This window comes from Neopelma chrysocephalum, unplaced genomic scaffold (genome assembly GCF_003984885.1).
Source record: "Neopelma chrysocephalum unplaced genomic scaffold, ASM398488v2 Primary Assembly neopelma1_94, whole genome shotgun sequence".
Lineage (NCBI taxonomy): Eukaryota > Metazoa > Chordata > Aves > Passeriformes > Pipridae > Neopelma > Neopelma chrysocephalum.
In genome coordinates, this window is record NW_020897756.1 from 2,570,542 (window position 1) to 2,597,035 (window position 26,494).

The 26,494-nt window shown below is 43.7% G+C and overlaps 2 protein-coding genes across 5 annotated transcripts in view; both read left to right on the forward strand.

Annotated features, from left to right (window-relative positions):
- The first annotated feature begins 1,975 nt into the window (after positions 1 to 1,975).
- ADIG (adipogenin) lies at positions 1,976 to 6,438 on the forward strand. Of its 3 annotated transcripts, none has more exons than XM_027693917.1 (3): positions 1,976 to 2,257; positions 3,599 to 3,900; positions 5,206 to 6,438. In XM_027693917.1, the coding sequence occupies exons 1-3, from the start codon at positions 2,131 to 2,133 to the stop codon at positions 5,395 to 5,397; spliced, it is 621 nt and encodes a 206-aa protein (XP_027549718.1). In that variant the 5' UTR covers positions 1,976 to 2,130; the 3' UTR covers positions 5,398 to 6,438. The 3 variants fall into 3 exon arrangements, with proteins under 3 accessions (XP_027549718.1, XP_027549717.1, XP_027549719.1); XM_027693916.1 differs by having other exon boundaries at positions 1,997 to 2,257; positions 5,149 to 6,438; XM_027693918.1 differs by having other exon boundaries at positions 2,005 to 2,257; positions 3,671 to 3,900; positions 5,149 to 6,438.
- Positions 6,439 to 6,916: 478 nt separating this feature from the next.
- Positions 6,917 to 26,494, forward strand: part of ARHGAP40 (Rho GTPase activating protein 40) — a 38,035-nt gene continuing 18,457 nt past the window's right edge. Inside the window, exon 1 of one of the 2 annotated variants that reach the window (XM_027693947.1) lies at positions 6,917 to 6,992. Coding sequence is in view for 1 of the 2 variants with exons in the window: in XM_027693946.1 (XP_027549747.1) it covers positions 20,131 to 20,240 (110 nt within the window). In the remaining variant the exon portion in view is untranslated. Of the gene's footprint in view, positions 6,993 to 19,852; positions 20,241 to 26,494 lie in introns of those variants that run through there. The other variant, XM_027693946.1, reaches the window with a different exon arrangement.

Consider the following 26,494-nt stretch of genomic DNA (forward strand, 5'->3'; position numbering starts at 1 on the left):
TAATGTGGAAAGACTGCAGGAGCTGAGTCTGTTTAGTCTGGAAAAGACTGAGAGGGGATCTTATTAATGCACATAAATATCTCCAAGGCAGGTGCCAAGAGGATGGTGCCAGACTCTGTTCAGTGGTGCCCAGCAAAAGGACGAGGAGCAATGGCCATAAACTAGAAGTTTCACCTCAACGTGAGGAAGAACTTCTTTCCATTGAGGGTGGCAGAGCAATGGAACAGTTGCCCCTGAGCATGTGGAGAAGTTAGCTGGGGTTACATAACTCGTATGGAAATTATTAACCAGTCATAATAGAGAGTCTGTACTCGGAAAGTTACTAACTCTGAATTAAAATTAATTATAAACAAATAAATAAAAATTATAAATAAATAAATAATAATAAATTAATTATGAATAATGCCACAGAAAGTCCAGTGGGGTGTGCTGGATTTGTGGAACACACCGAGCACCCAGGCTTGCACAGCTCTGAAATAAATACTCAGTGTCTCTCTCAAATGTGTAATGGTTGTCTTGTTGCACACCTGGTAAAGAATCCAATTTTGTGGACAACACCACCATCCCACAGGGTGGGCTGTACCCCATCTCACTTTCACACAGGGACTGCCATCCTTTAAACCTGGACTGTGAAACCTCCCCAGTGTCTGCATGGAGGTGAAACCCCATGGCTCTGGGCTGTGCCACCCACCCGGGAGGTCACTGACACAGCCCAGGCATCTCCCTGCTGAGGGACCCGCTCCTGTCCCACCAGCCTCTCCAGAGATATGGGAAATGGTGAAGGCATTTCCCCCTTATTCTCACTCCCCCATTCCCCAGGGAGATGGGCTCACAGGATGGGATTAATCCTGCCACAAAGACAAGGGGTCCCAGGCTGGCTCAGCTCGGTGAGAGCCTGTGTGGACCCCAAGGGGTCCTGGTGACGTGAGTAAGAGAAACACTTTACCACTGAAATGAAACACATCACAGCTTCAGGATTCAGGTCCTTTCCACCCATTTTGGCACTGCATCTGTAGACAAATCACTGACAGCCTGGTTTTCAAAGATGCCCCCAACCTGCCACCCCTACTGTGCGAAATGAGGATTCAAATATTGAGCATCCTTGAAGCTCAGGGCATTAATGGCTTTTCTCACTTGTTTGCCCAATGCACAAAGCAGGGATAATAGCTTTCTTTTATCATGCAGGGGTGTTATTAACGTGAATTAATAAGAATTTGCGGAGTTCATTTAGATCTTGGGATTAAAAGGCTCATTTCAAGGAGCTGTTACTGCATAAAAACAAACACATGCACACAAGTAAGAACATTAATGCATGCGATCATTTGTAATGTGCACTTACATCACTGCTCTCTTCCACTGAGAGCTACACAAACAATTAATTTAGCCAAACAACTCTCTGTGAGGTAAGCAGTAGATAATGGTTTTATTTTATTGAAGGAGAAACATACAGTGTGATGAATATCAAGTTATCAAGTCACTTATCTGGTTCCTGCTTTGATCTCTACTGAACTCCTTTACTCTTAAGCAATACATTTGTAGACATATGTCCTCTGAAACACACTAGTTGCTTTTTTCGGATGTAAGGGAGATAAGCAATTAAAATACAAAGGTTTATTTTCCTAAAGGATTAACTAATAGGTGGAGGCATACAGAGTAGGCTAAAAATAGAGTTATATTAATACAGGACATATTTGTGCTCTATGTCAAACAGGAGCCTGGGAGAAGTAATTTTTACCTCTTCATCCTCTACCCATCTGTGGAGGGTTGGCTCTGTTTTATTGTGTTCTCAAAAGCAACCTTGGCTACTGAGTCTGGCTGAATTGCTTGGTTATCTCCCCTATATCCACAAACATGACCAGATCTTTAACTACTCTTTTAACATAAGCCTTGAAAGCTTCCTTTAAATAGCAGCTGAAGGAAGGCCAATCAAATCAGATGTTTTCTCAGTTCTTCTTATGCTGTATTTAATCCCCACTGCCCCCTCCCTAGCACAGGACTGTTGCCTTTGCTAACCATGCTGATATATCACTCATTTTCTTGTCGTTAATAGTGCTGCAATGAGTTATTAAAGGGTGGTTAGAAACTGGAGCAGACAAGCTGTTCTGAATTTAGTGTAACCTGAAGCAAGCTATGAGGTATCCCCTGGTTCCTCTGGTGAATGAGCTGACCTTTCCTCTGCTTTTCTTCTGGTTCTGTTTGCCATTTGTAATGCTGTTGATCATCATGATCATCTGGCTACAGCTTCTACTTAATGAAGGTAAGTTCGGCTGTTGATCACATAAAATGCTTCTGCATAAAGCATTTATCTATTAGCTTCACCTTTAAAACACTCTGCTAGCTATTTTTAGGTTAATGACACTTGTCACAGAAAGAAACTGAAAGGTTTCTTAGTACTGGTGGTAGTATATGGAAAAGCAAACACAAATTATTATGCTTTTCTGTTAACAATGCTTATAGGAAGACCAGCTGCTGCCTTACCCTTCTATTCCTTAGTCTCTCCCTTTTTCTCAGAGGTAATTTGATTTAAGAAGGGCAAAAGACAAGTAGTTTTTGTAGATTTCTATTTAAGAAATCTCCCAGAAAGCAAAGCTAACCCTCTAGTTTTGTGCACTTTAAATTCTGACATTATAGTTCTCTTGCACCTCTACTTTTGGGAGGTGTGCAGGGTGTTAGTGGGGGAGCTGGTAAAGGGTCCTTTTGTCAATGCTGAGGCTGACAGAAAATTTTGAAGGGAGCAAGTCATGCATTTTCATTTATTTGTGTATTTTGCTCTTTTTTTTTCCCCAATCCATCACTGATTCTTACTTCTAACATGTCAGTAAATGATAACAGGCTTTTGGTTTAGACTAATAATAAGCTTGTCGATGTACTCATGAGGATAAAGCCTTGCTACTTTGCTCTAATGCTGGACCATAAGTAATCCAGGATAAGGAATGAATTGTAAGTTCAATATCAGCGATAAAAAAAAAATCTATTTTGCATAGGCAAAGGGTAGCTCTGCACACACTTCAGTTGAGTGCTCAGGTTTTTGCCTGGACAGAGTAACTCTGGAATCTATTGATGCTTTGAATGAGATTTTCAGGTTATTCTTGCTACATTTACTTTCACAATTTCTGGCCCTGTAATGACTGTTGTTAGCACCAGGCCTCCAACAATTTCCACAAATGCTCTAAATTGCATTTTAATCAGTAAGACTAGACACATTGCTAACTTTATACATACCAGCATATTTACAGAATTACAACATTAAAGCATTTCCCAGTTACTCATAAGAGAGAAAGACAACAGTGCCCTTTCAAGTAACTTCCTAATTCAGTCATATCCACTTTTTTATGCTAGATTACAGCAGGCACAAATAAAAAGTCATGGATGTTTCAGCTCTTCCTTTAATATAGTTGCTGATTAAGAGTTAATTAGTTGAAATCAAACACTTGTATAAACCTTTTATTGTCTAGTTGGGTTTGGAAATCCTTTATTTCAGCTGAAAAATGTTCAGAGGAACCTTGCCCAGCTCATAGGTGGAATGTGCAAGGCTTGCAGCCAGGGAGAAAAAGTCACATACAGCTGTTTTGCATATTCTTTTTAAACCTATTTCTAGCACAGATGCCCAGCACAGAAAAGATAAAGAAAAAATCTTTTGATGAGCCTGATTCTGACTCTATATTTGAAGATGAGCTAACAGAGGAGGACAACCAGAGTGATGCTTCCAGTACAGAGACACAAGAGGAGTCCCAACCCAGTGACTCTGTGGGGAGGCTGAGGCCCAAGCCTGCTTATCTGAGCTCAAATCCAAAAAGCCAAAAGCAAAGTCTTCTTGCTGTGACCTCAAACAGCTGGTCCCGGAGCCAGAAGATAAGATATTCCCATGTTGAAAAGAGCAATTTCTGTAACATCATGATGGTGAGTAGTGTGACCAGGTGGTCTCTTTGCATATCTACTGCTTTTGTGCCTCAGCTCTGACTTTTTTTCACTTCTGCCTGACTCCTCGGTCTCTTGGGAAGAAAAAGCTGCAAGATTGGTTTCTGTCTGCTTAATGACTAACAGGAGGTTCTATATTCTGTCTTCCCCACTTGGAATGGCTCCTGATGTAGACAAGGTAAAGGTAACACAAAATTGTGCAGAATTACTATCATGAATATGTGTGTGTATATATATTTCAAGGTATGTATGCATAGTTTAAAAGTCCTTGAGAATTGCATTTAAAACAGCAAAAAATGCTACTTATTTCTCTAAGATAAGAAGTTTAGCTCAAATGTGCATAGAAACTCTTGTGGTATTTATGACTGATATTATGTGTTTTTAAAATCTGCTTCAGACTTCTCACAGTGGAGCATATGACTAAAAATAGGCTGTATTTCACTTGCTCAATAAGAGCTGAAGTGAGAAATCTCTTTGCAAACACAACAGTCCAAATCTTCTTAGGCTTTACACAAATCCCAAAAGATATATTTGACACAGTGGAGGAGCTTGATGTCTTGTGTGTCTTCTCTTTCCCTGTGCCCTGACTGTCTGTTCCTTTGTAGAAGGGGCTCACAAGGGAAAGCTGCTCTGTGTCTCCACGCTCACTATACACAGTCCTGTCTGTTCAGTCACGTTGCTGGGATTTTTGAATTGCAGCAACTGAGGTACTCACTCATGTTTCCTTCCATTAGTTTTGCTGGAGTGGTAACCTTGCTTAGGCTAGACTGGCTAAGGACTGGAATCATCTTAAACTGCTGCAGTTGTTTGACTAACACACCCTGATGCTGAGCTCTAGCATGGAATCAACAATACCCTGAGTGAAAGCATTTTTAACATTATTAACACCACCAAGGCCGTACCAAGTCAATGTAGTAATAATTTTTTTTATTTCCTTTTAATTAATTTTTCAAAGGCTAACAATGCTAAGAACGAGCTTAGACTTGTCAAAGGTACCATTTGATTCTCCTAGAGCTCTTCACATGTACCAGCATTGACTTGAACACAGCAGCTTGAGCTGGTCTCTTGCGGGACATAATGCCCTGCTGAAAGGCTTGCAGGTTGTGCAGGGTGGATGAGGGAAGGGAACAAGCACTTGTGTTTTCAAAATCATGTCTATTCCACTGAAAATAGAACCTCTTCTGAAAGCATCATTGCCATGATGATTCAGTTCTTCCTTTTCTTCATCAGCTGTTGTGCACCATGTTTTCTTCTCTCACCTGGAACTTTGTCTGCCTGTTGCTCCAGATATTTAATATCCTGAGGATTCTACTGCTGCCGTCCTATCTGATTACCTACATGGCTCAGCTGTTTGCTTTGCTGTGTGAAAAAGCTGTGAAAATCTTGGACTCCCTGAGGCTGGAGAGCAGAGCACTGTTGGCTTCAGTCTTGGGGAGGAAACTGGAGCTGAGCAGAGCTCAGAGAACCACCAGAGGGTGAAAATAAAGCAGATGGTCCCATGGCTTTTAGCATCCATCCTGCTTGGCATCAGTGAGAACGACTGCAGCATGACAGAGGGAAGGGAATTCTCTGAGGAAACCCACTCAAGACTAAATCAGCACTCACTGAGGTCACAACAGCTACTTTTAGAGTACTGACATTTATGAGATAAATGACAACAACCAGTTTCTTGTCCACCTCCTGGGTGTGTATTCTACTCCCCTTCCACTTCAGAGGAGTGAGTCCCTTTTTTTAAGGACCAAGAACGGCACCAGTGATACTCTCTGCTCACACTACTAATCTTCGGTTTCAAACAAAAAAGATCAAGGCAATCTTTCTCTGTAGTGATTTTTACTGGGATTTAAATGCAGTACAGCCCAAGGATTATTACACTTGTAGTCCAATTAGCACTCTTCTGATCTTCAGCTTGTCAGTTTGCAAAGTAGGAAACAACTTTTCAAGACTCAGGTCTAATAAATTAAGCAAGCCTACCTCCAAGTAATAAGAAATAATTAAGCCCTCAGCAGATCCCAAGCATGCATGTCCCTTATTTCCGTGCAGGCTCTGCTTTTTGGCACAGCTGGCAGGCTGATGGAAGGTTAGATTACAGCCTAAAGGGGCACTCGCAGCTTAATTTCACCAGTTGTTGGAGCCACAAGGAGGGTGGTAGGACTGTGATGAGCCATCATTTTGTGGCCTAAAGGTTTATCCAGGTGTTGGGCTGTGATCAGAACAGCTGTGTGCTCCTGGCATCGGTGCACACATTCAACACACTCTTTTTTTTTTTTTTCTTTAAAGAGGACCTGAATTAGGAAGTCACATCCCAAAGAGCACAGAGCCAATTGTGAAAAACGTTTGTCTCTGCTCCCCACGTGCAGGCCGTGTGCCTGCAGAGCCTTGCATGGGAACGCTGTGTAACACCAGCCCCTAGTAACCATGAAACCCATCCTGTTTGTATTTGCCTTTCCCTCCCCATCCCCTGAACGTGTCCAAATGTTTGCCCAAAGCTGTACGCTCTTAAATAAAAACTGTTTGCCCACATCTTTATTTTCGCAGCTCCTTTATTTGAAAAAAAAAAACCCAAACAAACCAAAACCCAAAAAAACCCAACCCCCCCAAAAAAACCCCAAACGAACCAAACCAACCAACCAACAAACAAAAAAATACACACAAAAAAAGCCTTTTGCCAAGGACATCCCACTCTTCCCGGAGGGGGTTTGAGGATCTTCTCCAGTGGGGTTTCCCCACTTACTGCCCCTTCTGCCAGCGCCGAGCGGGCCGGGTGGGTGCTCCATGGGGGTGCTCCCTGTGGATGCTGCGGGACCGGACGCAGATGCCGCTGGTTGCGGAGGCGCCGCGGGGCGAGTTCGGGCAGCGGTCCCGGCTGGGGTCCGCCCCGGTCCCGCCCTCCCGGAGCCCTCCCAGTGGCCGGGGCGGAGGGAAGGGAAGGGTCTCCTCGCTTGGTCTCGCCTCCGCTGAGCTCCGCGCCCATCCCTGGGCGGCTCCGGGGCAGCGGTACTGGGGTCGGGAGAGCCCCTTGCTCTCTTCTCCTCTAGTCCTTCGGCCGCCCTCGTCCGCAGCGCTGACCCCTCCAGGTAGGCTGGTGCGTGGCGGATGTTGGGGGGGCTCCGGCCGTGCCCCGGAGCTGCGGGATTTCCAGTGCTTTAGGTCCTGAGTTGTCGCTTTTCCTGAAGAATTTGGCTTCTGCCCTGCTGGGGAGTGGGGTTATTGTCTCAGCCCTAGTTCCCCTTCTGACACCTCAAGGCTGTCCTCACTGAGCCAGCGAGGAGAACGTTTTCTGGTAGTCTCAAGGGTTTTTTCTTTTCATTTTCTCCCTAGTCTATGTGCACTTAAAAAAAGTGTTGGCAGGAAAGGTTTAATCTTGCAGCTGCATCTCTGGGGATGCTTCCAGTCTTGCAGCTAAATCTCTGGGGATACCTCCTGTCTCTATTGGATTTCACTTGTTTAGGCTATTTGAGTATGTTGGACACTCTGTTACAATCTCAGTTCAAAATGACACCTTGTTATCTCGAGGCAGTTGCCATAATTTAAGTTAAAAACGTTATAGTGGGATCATCACTGCAAAGAAGTAGATGAACTAAGGTGAGTAAATAAATAACCCAAAGGTCTAGGAGAATATTGCTTCTCGAATTACATGCTGATGTTCTAAAGCCCAGGGGTAGCAAAGTACATGCTCTGTGTAGTTTTTAGTCAGTGTAAATACACTCAGAATAGCTTTAGCCTGGCTGGGCTGGCTGTCACTGGTAATGTCACTGTAATAGCAGGGAAGTTGGTGCCAGCTTGCAAAACCTGCTTGAGGAACTTACTTTGAGGGCTCCTGGTTCCTGTGAGCTGCCCAGTACCACAGCTATGCTGATGACACTAGTGATTTATACCTGGTTTTCCTGTCTCTGAGCTATGAGAAATAATGCACAAATAAATATTTGGCTGTTAAGAATAAAATTTTGTTTGAGGATTTGGCTAGAAGTTGTATGGAAAGAACATTTTGGCTCTGCTGCGGGTCTGTGCTTCTTGCAAGAGGTTGGTGATGTGTGAACCTGGCCTGGAGAATGGACCCAGATCTACAGTTGACGGGTCTCTGTTTGAGCCCTGGAGACTGTGTTGTGATCCACCTTTGTTAAAAAATTTCCTTTCCCTGAATCTGGCTGTAATGCCTTTCCCTGTGCCTATCTTTGCTGAGCATTTGGAGTCACAGCATGAATGTAGCATGACCTCCCAGCTGCCTTTGTAGTCTGGAAGTGTTTGAATGTCGGTGAGTTTGTGCTTTAATTTCCCTTTGCTCTGTGTGCAAAAGCTGTTTCCTGGGCATCAGCAAGAGAGCTTACAGCCTTGGATGTTGTAGTAGAGCTCCTGCCAGTGTGGTTGTTTACAATGATTGCAAATAGCTTTGGATTTAATTCACCTGAAGGTCTCTTGTTCACCTGGTGCAAAGCATCATTTCTCATACACATCGCACAGCTTCTGCCCCAGGGTCCTTCCATACTGTAGCAAGTAAGTAGTTTTCTTAGCTGAAAAAGTTGGATACAAAAACCTGAATTGAACACTTTGGAGCACAGCATTAGTGAGAGCTGTAGTTTGGTAGTTCCTTTTGGCTGAGGTTAAGCCTCCTGGGAGGTGGAAGCCTGCATTTCTGTGTGCTGAACATGGTAGGCGTATGGTACACATACGTGTCTTATGACCTTTTGCACATCACTAAATCTCTCTTTTTTCCCCCCTCCTTCTTATTTGTAAAGCATTTACTTTGCAGGCATGGTGCAGGGGTGGGGTTTGTTAAACATTAAGACTGTTGGGAAGCATTGTATGTATAAAAACGTAGATAATAGTTTCTTTCTCCTCTGAGCTCCTGGGGGAAGTTGGTAGAAGACCCAAACTCTAATCTAGTGCAAACTCAAGTGACCTAATGTGTTTTGATGGATTTAAGTGATAAACACTAATCAGTATGTCAAAGTATTTTGAAGGTCTTGAAGCATGCTGGGATCCCTGACTTGTCAGCAGGGCCTCTCTGAGTAACAGCTGGGTGAGCTGTGGCTGTTTACATCCTTCTGCTGGACGAGTCACGGGATGATTTAACTTGGCTGACATCTGTTTTCAGTAAAGAGGAATTGGGGTTCTTGGGTCCAAACTGTGTGAAGAAAAATAACACTGACGGTTCAGCTCAAGGTCCCTTGTGCCCCAAGAGGGCACAGCAGCAGCAGTGGAGCTCTTGGGTTAATCAAGACATATTTTTTGAGAATGTTTTTAATAGTGAAGGGAAAACCCCATAACTGTTGTTTTCCAGTTCATAGCATCTTTCATTAGTTGGATAGAAGGTTGTTACTTGTCAAAGCTTTATATATTGAAATGGGTGAGCATCCAGCTTGCCTTAAGGAAAATACCACTCCATGGGAGTACAGGGGAGTGTTAAAATGGGGACCCACAGAGGTGGTGGCACCTCAGCCCTTCACAAGACCCAACTGGTCAAAGCCCTCAGAATCCTGGCCTAGTTGGTGTTTGATCCTGCTTTAAGCAGGAGGTTGGCTGAGGTGGTAACCTGAGGAGCCCTTCAAATGTGCTTGTGATGGCACATGTAAACTGCTTAGGGAGCAGTGCCCTTCTGGGGCTGCAGGGAGAAAAAGACACCCCACTCCTTTAGCGCCTCCTTAAAAATCACTGTGTGACTTGCACTGGGGTCTTCTGTTTTTCTGGGTAAGGAAGGCACTGAAGTATACATGCTCTACACACTTAGCTTTTTAAATCCTTTGAAAGTTAGTAACTACAATGCATGACCAAGAATATGGTATGTTCTGGCTTCATGTGTCTTTTAGACTCAGCAAAAGCTTTGCTTTATTGGGGATGTTATGACCCACATGCTTCTATTCCAAGCAGTTTAAGTGCTTTCAGTTGGAGACATAAAAATATCTTAGTTGTGACATGGTGTTTGAGCCTTCTTGCTGCAGATGCAAAATCCATATGGCAATGAGGCTTAATTGAAACCTGCTGGAGTTATTTTTCTCCTGCAACATATTATATGAAACATTACTTATGTAGCTGGCTTGAAAGGGCTATCCTTAATTAGATATTTCTAATCAAATAGTGCTTTCTGAAATTCTGCTCCTTTCTAAGACACACGATTTTGAATTACATAAGGCATTTTAATTTTATATACTACATATCAAATATGATGTGTAAGATTTATTCATGATTTTATGTTATGGACTTTAGGTGTAAGTCATCCACCACAACATTGCTAATCTGTGGGTAAGTTCTTCCAGGTGTGTTGCGTAGTGAAAAGCTTGTCTGAAGTCAGAACCTGTTGCTTGAAAAGTTGGGTCTCTAAACTGTTTTGAGATTCAGATGTTCATAATATTTTCTGGTATTTGTTGCTGTTTGGTAAGAGTGCTGGGTCAGTTTGCAGGGGAGTATGTTTTGGGATTGCAATTAAGATTGGAGAAAGAAATACAAAAGCTGATGTAGTTTAAAGCATATTCCCCAAAGTAGATTACTCCAAGAGTCTGGAATGTGTTGGTGGGAGGCTTCAGTTTCAGTGAGATGTTTCTCCATGCATGCAGGAGTCCTTCCCCTCCTAAATAATTGTTTCCATCTGCATAGCTTACTCCATCAGCCCCAGGGCTGCTAGTGCCTGGGCTGGTGAGCTATTAAAATGTGTCTCTTGTAAAAATGAGGATCTTCCCACTAAATCCTCTGCGCTAGCTGTGTATGAAGAGAACTTTACTGTTGTCCTACAAAAAAATAATAGGGCAACCCCCACTGGGGGCCTTTTAAAATAAACAATATTCTGGTATTTCTTTCATATTCTTTTAAATTTTTAGAGTGAGAAGTTTCAGGACCCTCGACTCTTTCTGCATAATGTCTGGCAAGCCAATTATTAATTCACTAGTTGTTCAAGGGTTGTTTAGTTTTTTTAAATTATGGGATTTTGTCCATCTGTGTGAACTTGCAGTGTCTCTGGCAACTTGAATTGAATGTTGTGGCTTATGGTGTGTGAGACGTCCTTGTGAACATACACAGTCCCACCATATCGTGGAGCCTGAGCATAGGAAGTGACTGAATGCAACATACGGTTGAGACCTCAGTGTTTCAGCAAACAGATTGGCTGAGACCTAAGAAAGCTTCTGCTGTGTGAATTGCTGTTGTTTTTGTGGCACTGATGTACTTATCCCTTTGCCCTGTTTTGTTCTTTTAGAGAAGGTTCCTTCTGAGATGATGGACTCCGTTAGAAGTGGAAGTAGATACCAACATGTTACTTTTGTGTGTAGTACAACATACACTACAGGGAAGGCACTGCCAAGGAGGTCCAAGCCTGTTCAACCATTATACACTGGTGGTTCAACAGTAACACACTGGGCAGCCTGTGCATGGATGAAGCTGTGACAGGAGGCTGCTGACCAAATTTTATATTTCTCAGTTATTCCTGCCTGGGTCACCTAGGGAAGCGTGGGAGATGTATCATTGTAACTAAGAAACAGTGGAATGGCACTAATCCTGAGTGCTCTTCACTCCCTTGTCTCTGTACTCATCTTTTTGAAGAGTCTCATTGCTGATTTTCCAACACACAAAATAAAAGCAGAATCTCTTGCATTGAGAGTGTGTGTAAGCCCTTGAGTGAACAGGAGCCTGGAATTCTTGCAAAGTCCATAGCAGGTGAGCAATATATAATGGAACTGGAAGGATATCCTCTTTAGGCAACAAGTAAATACAGCTTTGCTGATGAAAGTTGTTTTTCTCGGCCAAGGTAAAGCTTGGACAATGTCGCCGTTTGAAAACAGCAGGGCTGGCACAGTGGAAGGAAATCCCTGCATGGCTCACAGCGGAAGGGGGATATGAGGCTGCAATATATACATCCCTGCAGCTGATCCCTGATACCCTTGTTTTGGTCAAATATTTCAGAATCCTGGCCTCCCTCCAGCTCGTGCATAAGAAGGGTAAAAGCAGATAAAGGTAACAGCTGTATTTAGCTGCAGTATTTCCTTTGACTAACAGGAGAGGAAGGACACCTCCTGGGAGCAGCCCTTCTAACCATATCCCTCCTGCAAGAGTTTGAGTTCATTCACTCTGTGCTTCCTACACCATCTTGGCCAGCGTGAAACAGGCGTGAGGCTTCCGGATGTTTGCAGGCCAGGAAGAGTTTGGAACAAGCACAGAGCTGCCAGGTCCATTGGGCTTTACAAAATACCAGCACTTGTGGTGGAAAAAGCTTTTTGGAGGGTGGCTTTTTGCAAGGGTTTTTCCAGCTGCAATAATGTGTTAGCTGGAAGAAAAAAAGAGCCAGGGGAGCAAATCAATAAGTAGGACCAAGGAATTGCTTCTTTAAGGCATTCCTGTGAATTCTGCTTGTGTGGTCTGTGCAGTTCTGTAATGGGTTAGCATCACCTCATTGCTAACAAAGCAGATGGCAAAAAAATCTAGTCTTTGTAAAGGTCAAGAAGCTGCCTCTTAGTTGCTGGCTGGGGATCTATGAATATCATTTAATCCCATATGAGTACTTTTTCTGACAGTAGTATTGAGTCAGGTGTCCTGGTTCATTTGGATCTCTCACAGTTCCAGGAGGATGTACACTGTGAAGCCAACTTTATTATGTGGGTTCATCAGGTAAAAAATTCAAACAAGGAATCAGTCCCTTCTCAGTGGGATGGTGGAACTTGTTAATTTTCTAATTAATTGGTTCATTCCCAAACTCCCTAACTGCCGTGCTTGTGAGAAAGCCAGTTTCCCAGCTGATGGTGAGAATGCTCATCCTTCCTCCTCCATCATGGTGCAAGCATCACAGTGGAAAGCCTGGGAGCCTCAGCAGTGCAGATGCTGAAAGCTTTTTGGGTAAGGTGGTGTACTTACAGGTTCCATCATGGAAGTTTGGTTTCTACCATTCTTGTGGGTTGTTCCAGTTAATTCTGAAGAGTTTCAGTCTTATCAGAAACTGCTCAACAGTTGATTTTGCACAGCTACAGGGAAAGCAGGTCTCACCTTCTCCCCTCCTGTGTATCTGCAGCTCTTGCTTTAGTCCAGTGGTGCTGCTGCCAGAGTAGGTCAGGCTGAGCTGTATCAGCATTTTTGGGCCAAAACCTGAGCAGGAGTTGAGTCAGCAGCCACAGCCAAGTGATGTCCATGTCAGAAAATGGCCATTGTACAAAAGCTTGGCTGCTTAGACCAGCCTGGTTAAAACATATAGTCCTGAATGTCAGCTGTGTTGTAAGAGCTGTGAGGTAAAACACAGCTGCTGTAGTTCATCTGTTTGTGTGTCTGTCTTGGTTTACTTCGGTGAATTCTTTGTGGTTTTCAACTCACCTGCAAGTCTGAATTGAATTCCTGTTCTTTCACTTGTTGGATTCAACAGTTCTCATTAATTGGATAATCTATGTGATGTCTTCTTTTGGCCTTTGCACCAGCCCTGAACTACTCTGGCCTTGCACACCAGGTGTGAGCTGAAGAATAAAAATTTGTCTTGCAACATCACTTGGCATTGATACCCAAGATTGCATGTGTTTGACCTTCTCTTTAGCCCTCCAGTTAGAGCAGTGGATTTTTTTTTTAAAGACTAAACAGCATGTAGGGATTTATGGACACTACTCTAATCCCTGACTGAGCTTTGAGATGATCTTACACCACTAACCTCACCTGCCCCATGTTCTTCCTGAAAATCCTGCACTACAGAGCTGTTTGGGAAAGTCTGTAGCAATCCCTTCCATCTCCTCATTGGCCCCCAAGCTACATCGTGCCTGACATCTTCCAGTCCTGGTTTTCATGAAGACTTGTGTAATTAAACTTTGTCATTAATATTTTGGAAAAACAAGCCCTCTCCTAATGAATTAACAGACTCCTGACTACTAACAGGTCTGTGAGAGCCATGAGCTGTATTGTGTAATCAGGTTTAGCATCTCAACCAGTTTTGTTCCAGCTGTTGCATTGTTTGTAGATTAAACCAGTACAAAAAAAGCTCTGTGTGGTGACTTCAGAGCTGGGCGCCAGCATAGCAAAAATAGTCACAGCTGACTTTTTTTGCACTTCTGAGCCTTTAAAGGAGCAGCCCAACTCTGTTTCTGTCCCCGCTCTCTTCTCAAGGGCAAATGAGGAGAATGCCCATAAATATAAATTACAGGCCACTTGTAATCTGTCTGCACACAGAGAATTTTGGATTCCTCCTGGTGGACCTGTCACTGCAGAAGAGATGACAAAGTAGAACAGAAGCCTGTTAGGATAAGTGATGGCACTTTGGAGTAAAACAAAACTGTTGCTCACAAGTGGAATAATTGGCACTTACAATTGCCTGGCTGCTAAATGAGAGCTTCTGCTACTAGACTGTATTAAATCTTTTTATTTTGGAAATAGCTGATTGAGCAATCAGGATCTGTAAAAATGCTGCTCTCTTGGAGAGAGGGGTATCCTTCTCTTCCCTGCCCTGAGGGTGATGGAACTTCTACCCACAAATAAGCACAGTGGCATTTCACTCTGAAGTACATGCCCTGTATCTATGTGTGTAGGGACAATGTGTGGGAACCTATTTGGTATTTATATTTTTCCAAAACATGAATTTTGAGTATTTAGGTTAGTGGATTTAGCTTTTATTGTAGTCATTCAACAAGACAAGTTTCAGCCACACAGAGGGGGTTCCAGACAAATTTCTGGAGTAGCTTCGGGTAGTCTGACCACTAAAAAAAAAATTATGGGGGGATTTTTAAAACTATAAGATACTAAAATCTGTTAAGGAAACAAAACTTCTCCTAAATGAGACATTGCTTTGAAAACTGCATTTATGCTTAGACTGCACTCTGGTCTTTAGGTGTTTAATTTTAATCTTAATAAGTAGCTTAATTCTGTAGCTATGATCAGGTCACTCCTACTTTTCTCCTCCCATTGTCTTACCATCCCTGCTAAAACTCCAGCTTATCTGAGCCAAGGTATCAGTAGGTGTTGTTGAGTTATCTCATAAGCTTGGTAGCTCTGAACCATTTGCCCTGCACTGGTTGTGAGGCCATGCCATGTGCCTGATCTCCTCTCTCAGGAGTGGATGTTTGGCATTCTTTGGGCAGTAACTCCTGTGGGATGCCCAAAAACAGACTGACTCATGGTGAGTTCAGCCCATGGAGCCTATCCTGCTGCTGTGATTATGGTGCAGGAAATAAACAAGATGACGATTTAATCCATCACATCTTTGGACTGGGAACTGGGGCACCAGAGTAAAATAGTCCATTTCTGACACTCTTCCTATTCATAGCTCTGTTGCCCCATCCATTTCCCAGAAAGAAACAGAAAATCCATCTTGCAAAAATCAAAATGAGGCTTGTGAAATGAGCTGGGATGCGAGTGTGGGAATTGGAGTTTTTGCAAAAACTTTTTCCATGAGAATTAGGGAGGTGCAAAGTGCTCCATGAAGGTGGTGTTGGGGTGAGCTCTGCAACGTGTGCTCCAGTCCAGTGTGTGCTCTGCTGGCACGAGGTGCTGGTTACTCATTGCAGCTGAGAGGGAACTCACTGGTCCTTCCTCCCCACCTGCCTCTCTTCCATCACCGTAGCAGTGATGTGTGGCACTGTTGGCTGCCTGCAGGGATAATAGTTCCCTGTGTTTGAAGGAAGTGAACAAGCAGCTTGCTGGTCATTCATCTGGTGCCTGTCACTTCTTTCTGCCTTTAGCATCCAGCAGGAAAGATACAATTCTTGCAAGGCACAGCACCCTGTGATGTCAAACACATGTTTGAACAGGGAGGTAAATGAGATCATCCTCTGAAATCTGCTAAGACTTCTAATTTTATACAGTCTTAAATGCCCAGGAGGCTGAAGCACATTAAATTTAAATTAACAAGTAAATCTTGATTATTCATCAGAATAAGTGTTTTTGAGTGTTAAGAATAGCTGCTGTGTCTTAGTGCTTCCTCCCATTGTTACAGCTCTTCCTTGAGCAGTGGAAATGTTTTGGGTGATTTAAATTACATTTACAGTAGTAATTAGGTTCAAGCATCTTTGCAGTTCACCTATCTGAATATACATCTGTGTCTAAAGAGCGTATGACTTTTTTTTTTTCCCTCCTCCTTCATTTCCCCAAGACATGACATTGTCAAACAGGGCAGGTGACTGGAGGCAGTTGTGTACCCAACCACTGGCCCGTGTCTGGTGATCTCTGCTTACAGCTGCTGCTTCTGATGGTGACGTGCTGAAGGGGCTCTGTCTATTGCCAACTTACCAATCCCACTGTGCTACAGCATTGTGTCCCCCTGGATATGCCCTTTGTCCAATGTTGTTTTCCATATTCTTAAATGAGAGATTGCTTATATGCAGATGGCTATTAATCTCGTTTTAGGAAATACTTGTTGTTGCTGTTTGTCTGCTGCCTGAAGTCCTGATCCTCTGTTACAACTTTTGGATGCAGTGAAGCAGATCTTGTGCTCTGACATACAGCTGTGTCTGCAGACAGGTTGGGTTTGACAGTAAGCAAGGTCTGACTGTTCATTGTTGGGCCTGAGCCACCCAAATGTGGGTAGAGCAAGAAGGGTCAAGGGGGTGATGCTGGGCCATTGGGCAGGTGATGCTTTATTCCTCTTCTTGCACTGGATTGATACTCCAGCTCCCATGGGCATGTCTGTATCTTTTCCAGCAGGATGACAAATTAGATCTTGTCTTGTGCAGTAAAGTCATGAGTGGAAGCACTTTTTAGGGTCTGAGTGTTGCTGTGGCTGTTTCTGGACAGCTGTTTTGCTTAGAGGGGCTGGTTTGCTCTCCCACCTTAGGGCATAGCAGAGCCAAACCTGTTGTAGGGCCGACTGCTAGGAGCTGCTGCCTTACCCAGACCTGCTGGCAACTTAGCATTGTGCCCCAGGCCACAGCCTGGGCTCTGCTCCCTGCCAGACTGGGAACAAGCTGGGACTTGGATAATCTCACCGCCTCAGTGGCTCCAGAAACTGTAATAATCTCTTAATCTTGATGGGTCCATGTGATGGATAGGTAACACTATGTGAGGATTTTCTTGTTATATGGTGGGATTGAGGGGGGATAAATTACTTTCAGCCTTTCCTAATCTCAAACACCCTAAAAATAAACTGGCTGGAGGAAAAAAGAGTTACATGTTATGGATTTTGGTTACATTCAGGTTTTTCCACTCCACACTGCAGTGTGTCACTTGCATTAATTTTTCGGGGTAAAAAATTACTTTGGGGATGTTTGAAAAAATGTAATGTTGTCATAAAACATTGTGATGCAGCTCATAGGCATTGTGTTCAAGCTGACCTGAAGGCACTGATGCTGGGCTCTGTCAAGCACCATGAAGAGGCAGGGGATTCCCTGACTGGGGTTCAGGCTGGGGATTCCCTGTAGGCTGGATGAGGGTTCCTGCGGTCTGCAGGTCTCCAGCCTGCTGAAATTCCTGATTGTCCAAAAGCATGTTGGATGTTTTTTCACCTCCTTTTGTTTCTGAAGAAGTCAGGCCAACTCATGTCAGTTTGGCAGGAAGTGTAGATACCTTCAGAAACAACTCGTGCACTGAAGTGGTGACGGTAACAGTGCTGGGTCTGTACCCGTGATTCATTTGAACTAATTGGCTGCTGAGAGCATCAGTATGTCTTTGTCTCCATATTTGAGTAAGATTCAGCTCCTGTGATCCAGATAGTCTCATCCCAGTGAGCTTGTCTCATCTCTAATGATGCCAGGAAGACTGTCTTGGAGCGTGAAACATGCTGGAGCCAGAGTTAGAATATTTAAGCTGATTCACTCTGTCTGAAAAAGCAAACTCAGCTGGCCTCATGTTCTATTCTTCCACCTCTTTTCTCACAAGCACAATCTAGGAGATAAACTTACTGATTGCTCCTCTCAAATACCATGAATAACTGAAGGCCAGACAGGAGTGAAGACGTTAGAGGTTGTAGATGGGAGCACAGCTGTTATTATCCACAGAGATCTGAAAGTTTCAGTAATGCTTGTGTACTGCTTTACGTGAGTAATCAAAGCTGAATGTGCTCTTAAAGAGTTCTGTCTTCATTTTGGATACTTTAAATTTGCCTCAGTTGTGCAAGAAGCCTGGCTGAGTTATTACTACTGCATTAGAAACTTGTGAGGATGAAGCTAGCTGGTATGAGTGTCTGGGAGCCTCTCTCTTCAAATTTACCCATCAAAAAGGATGAGCAGCTGGCTGCTGAAGTTATTAAAAGAAATGTAATGACAAGGAACATCACTGAGGGACAAAAAAAATTATAGTTGAGGGCTGTGGTGTACATTGACTTGCAGTACTGGAAGCTTAGATGTGATTTTGTATACAGGAGAAGGAATGGTCTGAGACCTAACCCCTTGTTTCAGGGCGAGGTGCATTTGGTGGGGAGCTGTTTGGAAAGGCTGGGTGGTCCCTGGGGAGAAATTATGCTTTCCAAAGTTTGTAAAAACAGCAGAGCTTTGAGCAGCCACATCTCCTCTCACAGATGCTTTTGTTGTCCCTCTTTGCTCTGCCCTCCCATGCTGGGCAGTGTGCATGGTCAGACATGATGGTAGTGCTTCCGTCTGATGTAGCTTTGCAGCAGCTGTTCTGTGGATCTGTATGAAAGCATCAGAATTCGCTTTCTGCCTGTTCCTAAGATCTTCATTACTGGATAAACTTTTTTGATTGGATACTAGGAAAAAATTCTTGGCTGTGAGGGTGGAGAGGCCCTGGCACAGGTTGCCCAGAAAAGCTGTGGCTTCCCCTGGATCCCTGGAAGTGTTCAAGGCCAGGTTGGACAGGGCTTGGAGCAACCTGGGCTAGTGGAAGGTGTCCCTGCCCATGGCAGGGGGTGCAACGAGACTTCAAGGTCCCTTCCAAATAATATGCTGCCTGTGTATAATTTTGTGCTGTTGTAAAACCTGTGGTCTGTGGATGTGTTTTGGTTATAACTGTGAACTTCACAAGCTGAGACATTCTGTAGTTTGTCTTGGTTTGGAGTTGATGGAGGAGGAGCTGTATGGATAACCCGAGTTTTCAATTTTGAGGGGAGGAAGAAAGTTTCACAGGAATTGTGGGTAAGGAGGAAAAGAGAGGAGGGTTGGTGGAAATTCCCATGAATATTTTCACATACTTACTGTGGGGAGTTGTAAGTGTCCCAGACCAAACAACTTCCCTTCCTCAGCCCCGGTGTCTGATGTTGGGCAGTGAGGCAGCATTGCCTTGGCAGCAAAGGGGGTTTAAAGAGACTGGATTAAAGCAGTGACTGGATAAATAGCCATGTTAGTAGGAACAAAGCTGAAATGGGCTCTTTGCATACTTTTATGAGGGATTGTCTCTAAATTGGCTGATGCTGCCCTTTTAAGCTGTTGGAGGCAGAGGAGGCTGAGCTGTAGATCCAGCCTTACTGGGAATATTGGAAGCACAGAGAGGGATTATTACTTGTGCTGGATAAGCTTTGTGTACCTTCGTTAGGAAAACTTAAATAAATCACTTTTTGTCCCCTTAACTTTGGTATTATGAATAGTAAATGTTATAAGAAAGGAGAGTTGCAGAAACACTGTGAAAGGAGGTTTGATGGAGAGAATAACAAGGACAGAATAAACCTGTCAGGGATGGCTGCAAAGAATTGGATTGCTTTAACCCTTCATTCACTTGTGCTTTGCTTGTTGATGAGAATTTGAAGAATAATGTGGATCTTGCAAACTATCCTCTGTGGGTGTTACGGGTTAGCTTTGCTCTTTCAACACCAGTGTCTTACATCCAGCTGGGGTTTAGTCACTGCTCAACTATGGCAAAAAATGCTGAATTTGCTTTTTTAATAAGCACTTGGAGTTTTTTCCTGCTCTCCCGAGGTCCCCAGACAGATGTTTCATGCTTTTCTCGATGTTCTTTCACTGCAGGGAACTACAATTTTAAAGAGCAAATAGGCTGTTTTGACTCCTCCTCCCCAGGGCTGTGATAGGGAGTTACTTTTTCACGTGGCTGAGGCTTATGTTAATGTTTAGCAAGCCTTAGCTTCAGCCCCGCCTTGGAAAGAGCTCCTCGCTGTTTTCTGTGTACTCCGCGCACTGAGTGCTGGCTGGGGGCTGTCTCCTTCAGCCCCTGTCCCAGGCATGGGCGGCTCAGCCTCAGGCACTTGAAGGATCGGGTGGATTTACTGTCACTTCTCCGGGGGCTGCCGAGGCGGGTGGATGCAGGGAGGGAGCAGAGGATGCTCGCGGCCGCGCAGCCGGCACCTCGCGGGTGAGGCGTTCTTTGGGTCACCAGCGGTGTTCGGAGGAGCACGGATGGACTGACTGCCGCCCTCCTCCCCACTTGGACATGGACAAACGTGGCACGTGTGGCTCTTGGATGGCCAGAAGTGGGATTCCCAGGCCCCGGGTGGTGCTGGCTCCTGCCCGGGCAGGCAGCTGTGCCCAGGTGCTGAGCAGGTACGGAGTGTGGAAGCAAGGTGAACTTCGAGCAGTGAGGAGGCTTTTATATGCTCTTTAGATGGGTCTTTGAGTGCCTTGATCCTGAAATGAAACCTTGTTAAAACCCCCTTTCTTTTTTCTTGTGCTAATTCTGTAATTGGGCTGAGTGCAGCAAGCTGGGGAAGTGGGACCTGGGGGACTGAAGTGCCGACTGCCTGTTCCGTGGTTCACTGGTAACCTGCCTGGGCAGCTCCTGGGGTTTGGGGGCTGTTCAGGGATTTGTGGAACTATATAAAGGTAAGAACTGCTTATTTATAAATATCATGCAAAGCATTAGAGGATAGAACTGAAATTTGAACTGCTTTGCTTGACAAACACCATCTTGCTGGTGTGCTTACTGGACATTAAATGACTTAAGACTTCATTTAATGTGTATTTGCATGAGCTTAGAAGTTGCATCAAGTTTTAGAATGTTTCCCTGCTGTAGTAATTGAAATCTGTTGGTTTTGTGTGAATGTACTGATTTTTACTTCTAATCACAGCTCAGGTTTTCATGTTTCTGTCTGAGTTCTCATTTTTTCTAGTCTGCTTTGACATTCTGTGTTCAAAACAAGACAAGAAATCTTTAAAAGACCCCAGACAAAATTTGAGATTAAAAAAAAAAAAGAGTCTTAGGGGACTGACACAGTGTGTAAAAGAACAAGATTAACACCTTGAGTATGGCAGGGCTTCTTTGGTAAAAATTAAAATATTTGTTAACAACTTATTTTTTTGCCGAACGAGTTTGTTGAGTTCCAGTGTCTGTACTGGTGCTGGAACACCTCTGTGGTCAGGTCTGAACAGATCCCACACCAGGAACCTCAAACATGCTCACTAACTTTGACCAAAACACTGAACTCCAACCAAGTGGCACTTCCCACCGGTTCACTCGGAGCTCACCACAGGTGAGACATGTCCTGTGTGTACGTGTGTAACTAAGCCTTTCTGCTAGGATTTACCTAAGACATGCCTGTACAATACAGCAGTGATACACCAGCCATCCTGGCCTTTTAATTAATTGCCTGTAATCACTGTTTATTTTTGATCAGTGACTGTGACATGCTCACTGGGTTCCCACTAAGACACCTACTGGCTTACGCAGCAGTGGTGGTGTCTTGGCTCCAAAGCAACACTGAGAAAAAGCCATTGCTGAGCCAGCTGTGTCTCCTGCTCCTCCTCTTGGTGTTGTGAAGCTTGTGGTACCTGAGGAGGCTCATGGGTGGGGTCACTGGCCCTGGGCTTGCTGGCAGCACTCCAGTTACGAGTTACAGAATTAGTTATAAATTTTTACCAAGGGCTTTTCATGGCAGTGTAACTGCCAAGCACTGGTAGAATGGGCGACAAGAAGAAATAAGGATGAGCCCTATCATCCTGATTTACTCACAGTTCAACATTAAAGAGGTTGTAGGACAAATATTTAGTATGTGTGAATCTGCTTTTGTAAAAAGTCTTTGTGTTAATGAATGAGCACACAAGAAATAAGTTCACAGCCTTTTCATAGTGGATTCAAACACACTGGCAGCCTTTCCTTTGGAAGCCAGGTGATCCCTCACCCCTTTGTCCCAAAGCTAGGCGTCTCAGATGTATACAGGTTAGCATCTCACCTGAAGTCACAGCAGTGATGGAAATAAAGTCAAGGTGCCTCATTTGGTGTAACGGTAGCATGTTTTGAGGATGTGTTCAGTAACTGGGAGGTATTGACTCATTCTGGTCTCAGCAAAATCCCTGGCAGTGTGTGCTCGGGGCTGTGACAGACAAGTCACTAAAGTGCACAGAGTCCATGCTTGCTACTTCCTTCGTGGGAATCCTGTGCACAGGCTCAGCCTCAAGGCAGCTGGAGGAAGTCAAGGGCAACTTCTGTACAGAGGTACAAGTGTGTGGGGGTTCCCATCTGTAACCAGTGCTACTGAGCTGTGAGGTTTGGGATCCTGGTGTCATATTGATAGGGGAATTTGACTGTCACACCAGGTCCTTGTGACTAAGGGATAGATAAAGCTGCTTGGGTGTTTAGGTGACTATGGATTCAGTGGAGATGGGAATGCTACCTTTTAATTAATGATTGTCATCTAATCATCCTGCAGATCAGCCTTATCAATTTACAATCACATTAAAGATCCCAGTACTACTAAAGCTTTGTTCTGGCCAGGTACCCCTTCCTCACAGCTGGATTTCTGTGTGGATGAAAACCCTTTCCTGTGTGGCTTACCCTGCTGAAGGGGGAAAGTGAACAATGGGCTCATCTATTGTGACCTTGCAGTCAAACATGAAACCATGTACAGGGAGCATAGCTTTGGTCTTCCAAGGCCAAAACAAATGCTAATGTGATGGGACAGACACCCAGCTAATAGTCTAAACTAAAAATGGCTTTGAATAATTTTAATTTGACTATATCTGCATGGGCTTATCGATCCGGTGTTTGTTCTGCTCTGAGTTTCGGTCTGAGATACCTCCAGGCAGATCTGTAATTACAGGCAACTTCCCTTATTCCTTAGCTTCTCGTTTAGCCCCTAACTATTCCAGATGAAGGCCTGAGACAAAGAAGTTGAGATGGAGTTTCTTTACCCCTAAATACTTTAATAGAGACCCTTATTGGTAAGTTATAACCGTGCTTTAGTTAAAAGTCCCAGTGCTGTGATAGAGGTAACACAGAATCATAGAATCACAGGATGGTTTGGGTTGGAAGGGACTTTAATGCCCACTTAGTTCCAACCTGATCCATGGGCACGAATGCCCATGATCAGGTCGTGTTGCTCAGGGCCCCATCCAATCTGACCTTGACCACTTCAAGAAATGGGGCATCCACAGCTTCACTGGGCAACCTGTGCCAGTGTTCCACCACCATCTGGAGCTCCTGTCCAGCACAGAAAATGTTGGAGGTGCTCAGCTGTAGCAGTGTGATACATACAAGCATCAGAATTCACATCTTTCCCTTCACAAATCCACAGAGCAAAGGATTTCTGTTCTTTCTTTCTGGTGTCACTGGGGCTGCCAGGACAGGAGGTTGTGCCTTCTTATGTGTCTGAGGGAAAGCTGGAACTGGTAGGGATTACTCCACACTCTCGGCACGATCTGGCACATCCTCTTTATCACTTGCAGAACAGGCTTCTTCAAAACAACCTGAAATGACGCTGCTCCCTGAGCTGCTTGCATAATGGAAGATCTTGATGAGCTGATTGCTGTGTTACTGAAAACAAGCTCTAATCTTATTAACAAATTGTGGTAGTGACATCTTAGCTATTCTTGCTGGTGCTATAGAGACCTTCAACTGTGCTGTCCCACATGTGAAAAGTCCTTGATAAAATGCCTTAATAGGACCATAAGTGGTGGTTGGCAGCAGTGCTGGATAAAATAGTCTGAGCTAAAGGAACTGTGGCTTCTCATAGGGGATGTTCTCAGTGAAACTACTGTGTGAGTAAATCTGTGGTCAGAGTTATGGACACATATGTCAGCAGTGGCAGACTGCTGCTAAGATTGCTTTAATTCTGGTTCTTTGGCTGCTTTGGTTGAGTTAAGCCAGAGAAAGTAAAGCATGGTAGCAGTCTATTGGGTACATTACTGTTTGTTGCTGCCACAGTAATTTGATAATTAGTCTCTTTGCTTTTGTGGTCTAGTCCAAGGAATCTGAACAGCATGTGCTTTTCATTTTCTCTTCAGAGTAAACTTCAGTAGTTCTTTCCTCCTTCTTGTTATGGGGAGAAGGAAGGAATTGGTAGTCTGTGATGTTTCTGTGCAAAATCTGGGGGTCACTAATCCAGGCATTAAATATTTGTGGTAGAGCTTCCATTTGGTTTAGGCCTTTTGTATAAAAGTTGTGGAGTTTTTGTCCATGAGGGATCTCCTAGATAAATTTGCTGTCTGTGTTGGGAATAGAGTTTTGTGTAATTCTGTGTGTCTGAATGAAGTAGCTGATGCATATTTCGTGTAAGATTTTGATAATGAGTAGATTGAATTCTTCCATACAGGGACTTGTTCTTACATTAGCATTGATAACTTTGAGAGAATAATGTTTAAACTGCAATAAGAAAAATATCTGTAGCTATATCTATGTAAAATAGAGATATATATGTGAGTTACTGCTTCAGGATTTTCTCCAGTTTTCCAAAGTCTCCTGTCTGTTGTTTCTGGACACCTTTGTCTGCCACACGATTTTAAACAAAGTCTATCATGTTAGGAACTGTGATAGGCTCATCTTCATGTGATTCATTCTCTTCAGAATTTACTTCACAGTTCATCGTTTGGGTTTAAACTGCTTGCTTAGGGGTGGAAGCAGTGAGAAGAGGGACTTTTTCCTGTGTGGACTTCTTTGTCATTTCTTTTAGTCTTGTGCTTTTGTACTCATCAGTTGTTTTTGACCTTGAATCAAATTTAAAGCAGGTAAAATATGTGTTGTGACACTAATGTAGTTTTGTTCTTACTTAGTGTCTTTATCTGTCAAAATACCGCAACCAGTTGACAGACTAATCTCTTGCTTTTTTTTTTTTCTTTCAAGACACTTGTGTTTCATGCTCATGGTCTGAATCATTATAAGTGATGCTGCGACTTGGTGTACTGCTCTTAGCTTGCTGTTGAGGTTAATTCAGACTCTCAGTCTGTTTCTTTGTTTCTTGTGTGCCTTTGTGCTTTCTCCAAATCTTTGGAAATGTTTTTAAAGACCAGGTGCTCCTTGTGGGGCAGGACTGCCTTGTCTGACTTAATTCTTCTGTTCTTGTTGCCTTTTTCTCATCTTAGTTTTTCTGGAATCAGTATTAAAGGAATTCCATTTTCTTGGCTTACACTTGTTGCCTCCTGTTCTACTTGAAATGCTTGAGAAGGAACCTCCTTATTTATTCATTTGCTGGAGAGGTGTTTCAATGAGGGAGGGATGTTGAGCAAGCAGAGAAGTAGTCTAGGCAGCTCCAGGTCCTTTGAGCAGCTCTCTGACAGGAATGATTCAAGCCTGGAATGAACAAATGCATAGCAACAGTGTTTATTTTATTTTGATATTCAAGAGGGTGAAGAGTTGCATGAGTGTTTGCAATACGTTTGCAGTGTGTTGACAGTATCTAGGAACAGATACTGAGACTGCATTTCCCAGCCCAGGGTCAGTGAGGCACCATTACTTGGAGTCAGCACTGTGCAGGCATGGGGAGCTCCCAGGGGTCCATATGGAGGGGATGGAGAGAGGAAACAATAAGAAAATGAACTGTGTAAGGTCCATGCCAGTCTAATTACTCATAACTGTGTCATGAACACTGTGAAGTCAGAGTTAGACTGTAGGTGTTAGGCGGATCCTAAGCCCCACTGAAACTGTCTGTGCTCTTAAACAAGAGGAGAAGGCTGCATTAGGATGGTCAGTCTTTCCACAGAATCCTTCCTTTATGGTTGTCCTTAACTAGATCTTTCTACCAGTTTGCTTTTTGTTGGATTAATTTTTACAGCTTCATAATCTGATGCTTTTTGTTACATTGACAGTGCAACAGTGTGAATTTGATTATTCTACCTCCTCTTTGCCCAGTTGCAACCAAGCGATTAACATTTTAAGCCAACAATCTCTGCCTTCAATCTAAACTGTTGCTATGTTTGTACGCCCCAAGTTGCCCTCCAGTTGACTCGGGAATGCAATGAGGAAGAACAATGTTTCAGGTGCACTGAATCTAAAATTAACCTTCCACCTGGGCAGCTGTATTTGCAAAGCACTGTGCACTGAGTTCAAGGAAAAAAAAGAAACTTAGGCCAGAAAATAAAACATTTTCTAAATGTAAAAGCTTGACTTTGGTGCTGTCCTTTGAGACAGGAACAACAACTGTAGTTTAGCACTTCTAGAGCTGGGCTTTGCAACCTGGTGCTGCTTTGTAGAGCTGCTGTGTGACAATAACATCCTGCACCTCAGTGAAATCGAGTTTAGTGCATGAGTACATGGGCCTGTTGAGAAAAAAAGTCAGGATGCCTTTTAAGTTGCTTGACACATAAGTAGTTCAGAGATGGATTTTCTAGAGTAGTTTTATAGTGTGACTGGTCAGGGTGCGTTTTGGTGCAAGCAGCAATAGAATATCTGTATTTCCAGCTGTAGAAGGAAGCAAAATAACTGTGGGTGGTGTGGAGACACAATCAGAGTGGGATGGGGACAGCAGTTTGCTGTTGTGTGGCAAAACTATACCCTTACACCAGTAGTCTGTGCAAGAGTTTTGGTGTGGACTGAAGGTAGATCAAAAATAGCTGCTGGCAGGGCTGTAACCTGAAACCTGGGCTGAAAG

Bases quoted from the DNA above. Each gene is read 5' to 3' on its own strand.
- ADIG (XM_027693916.1), top strand. From the start codon at position 2,131: ATGAGGTATCCCCTGGTTCCTCTGGTGAATGAGCTGACCTTTCCTCTG. The intron at 2,258-3,598 runs GTAAGTTCGGCT...ACCTATTTCTAG, and splicing joins ACAGCTTCTACTTAATGAAG to CACAGATGCCCAGCACAGAA. The intron at 3,901-5,148 runs GTGAGTAGTGTG...TTTCTTCATCAG, and splicing joins ATTTCTGTAACATCATGATG to CTGTTGTGCACCATGTTTTC.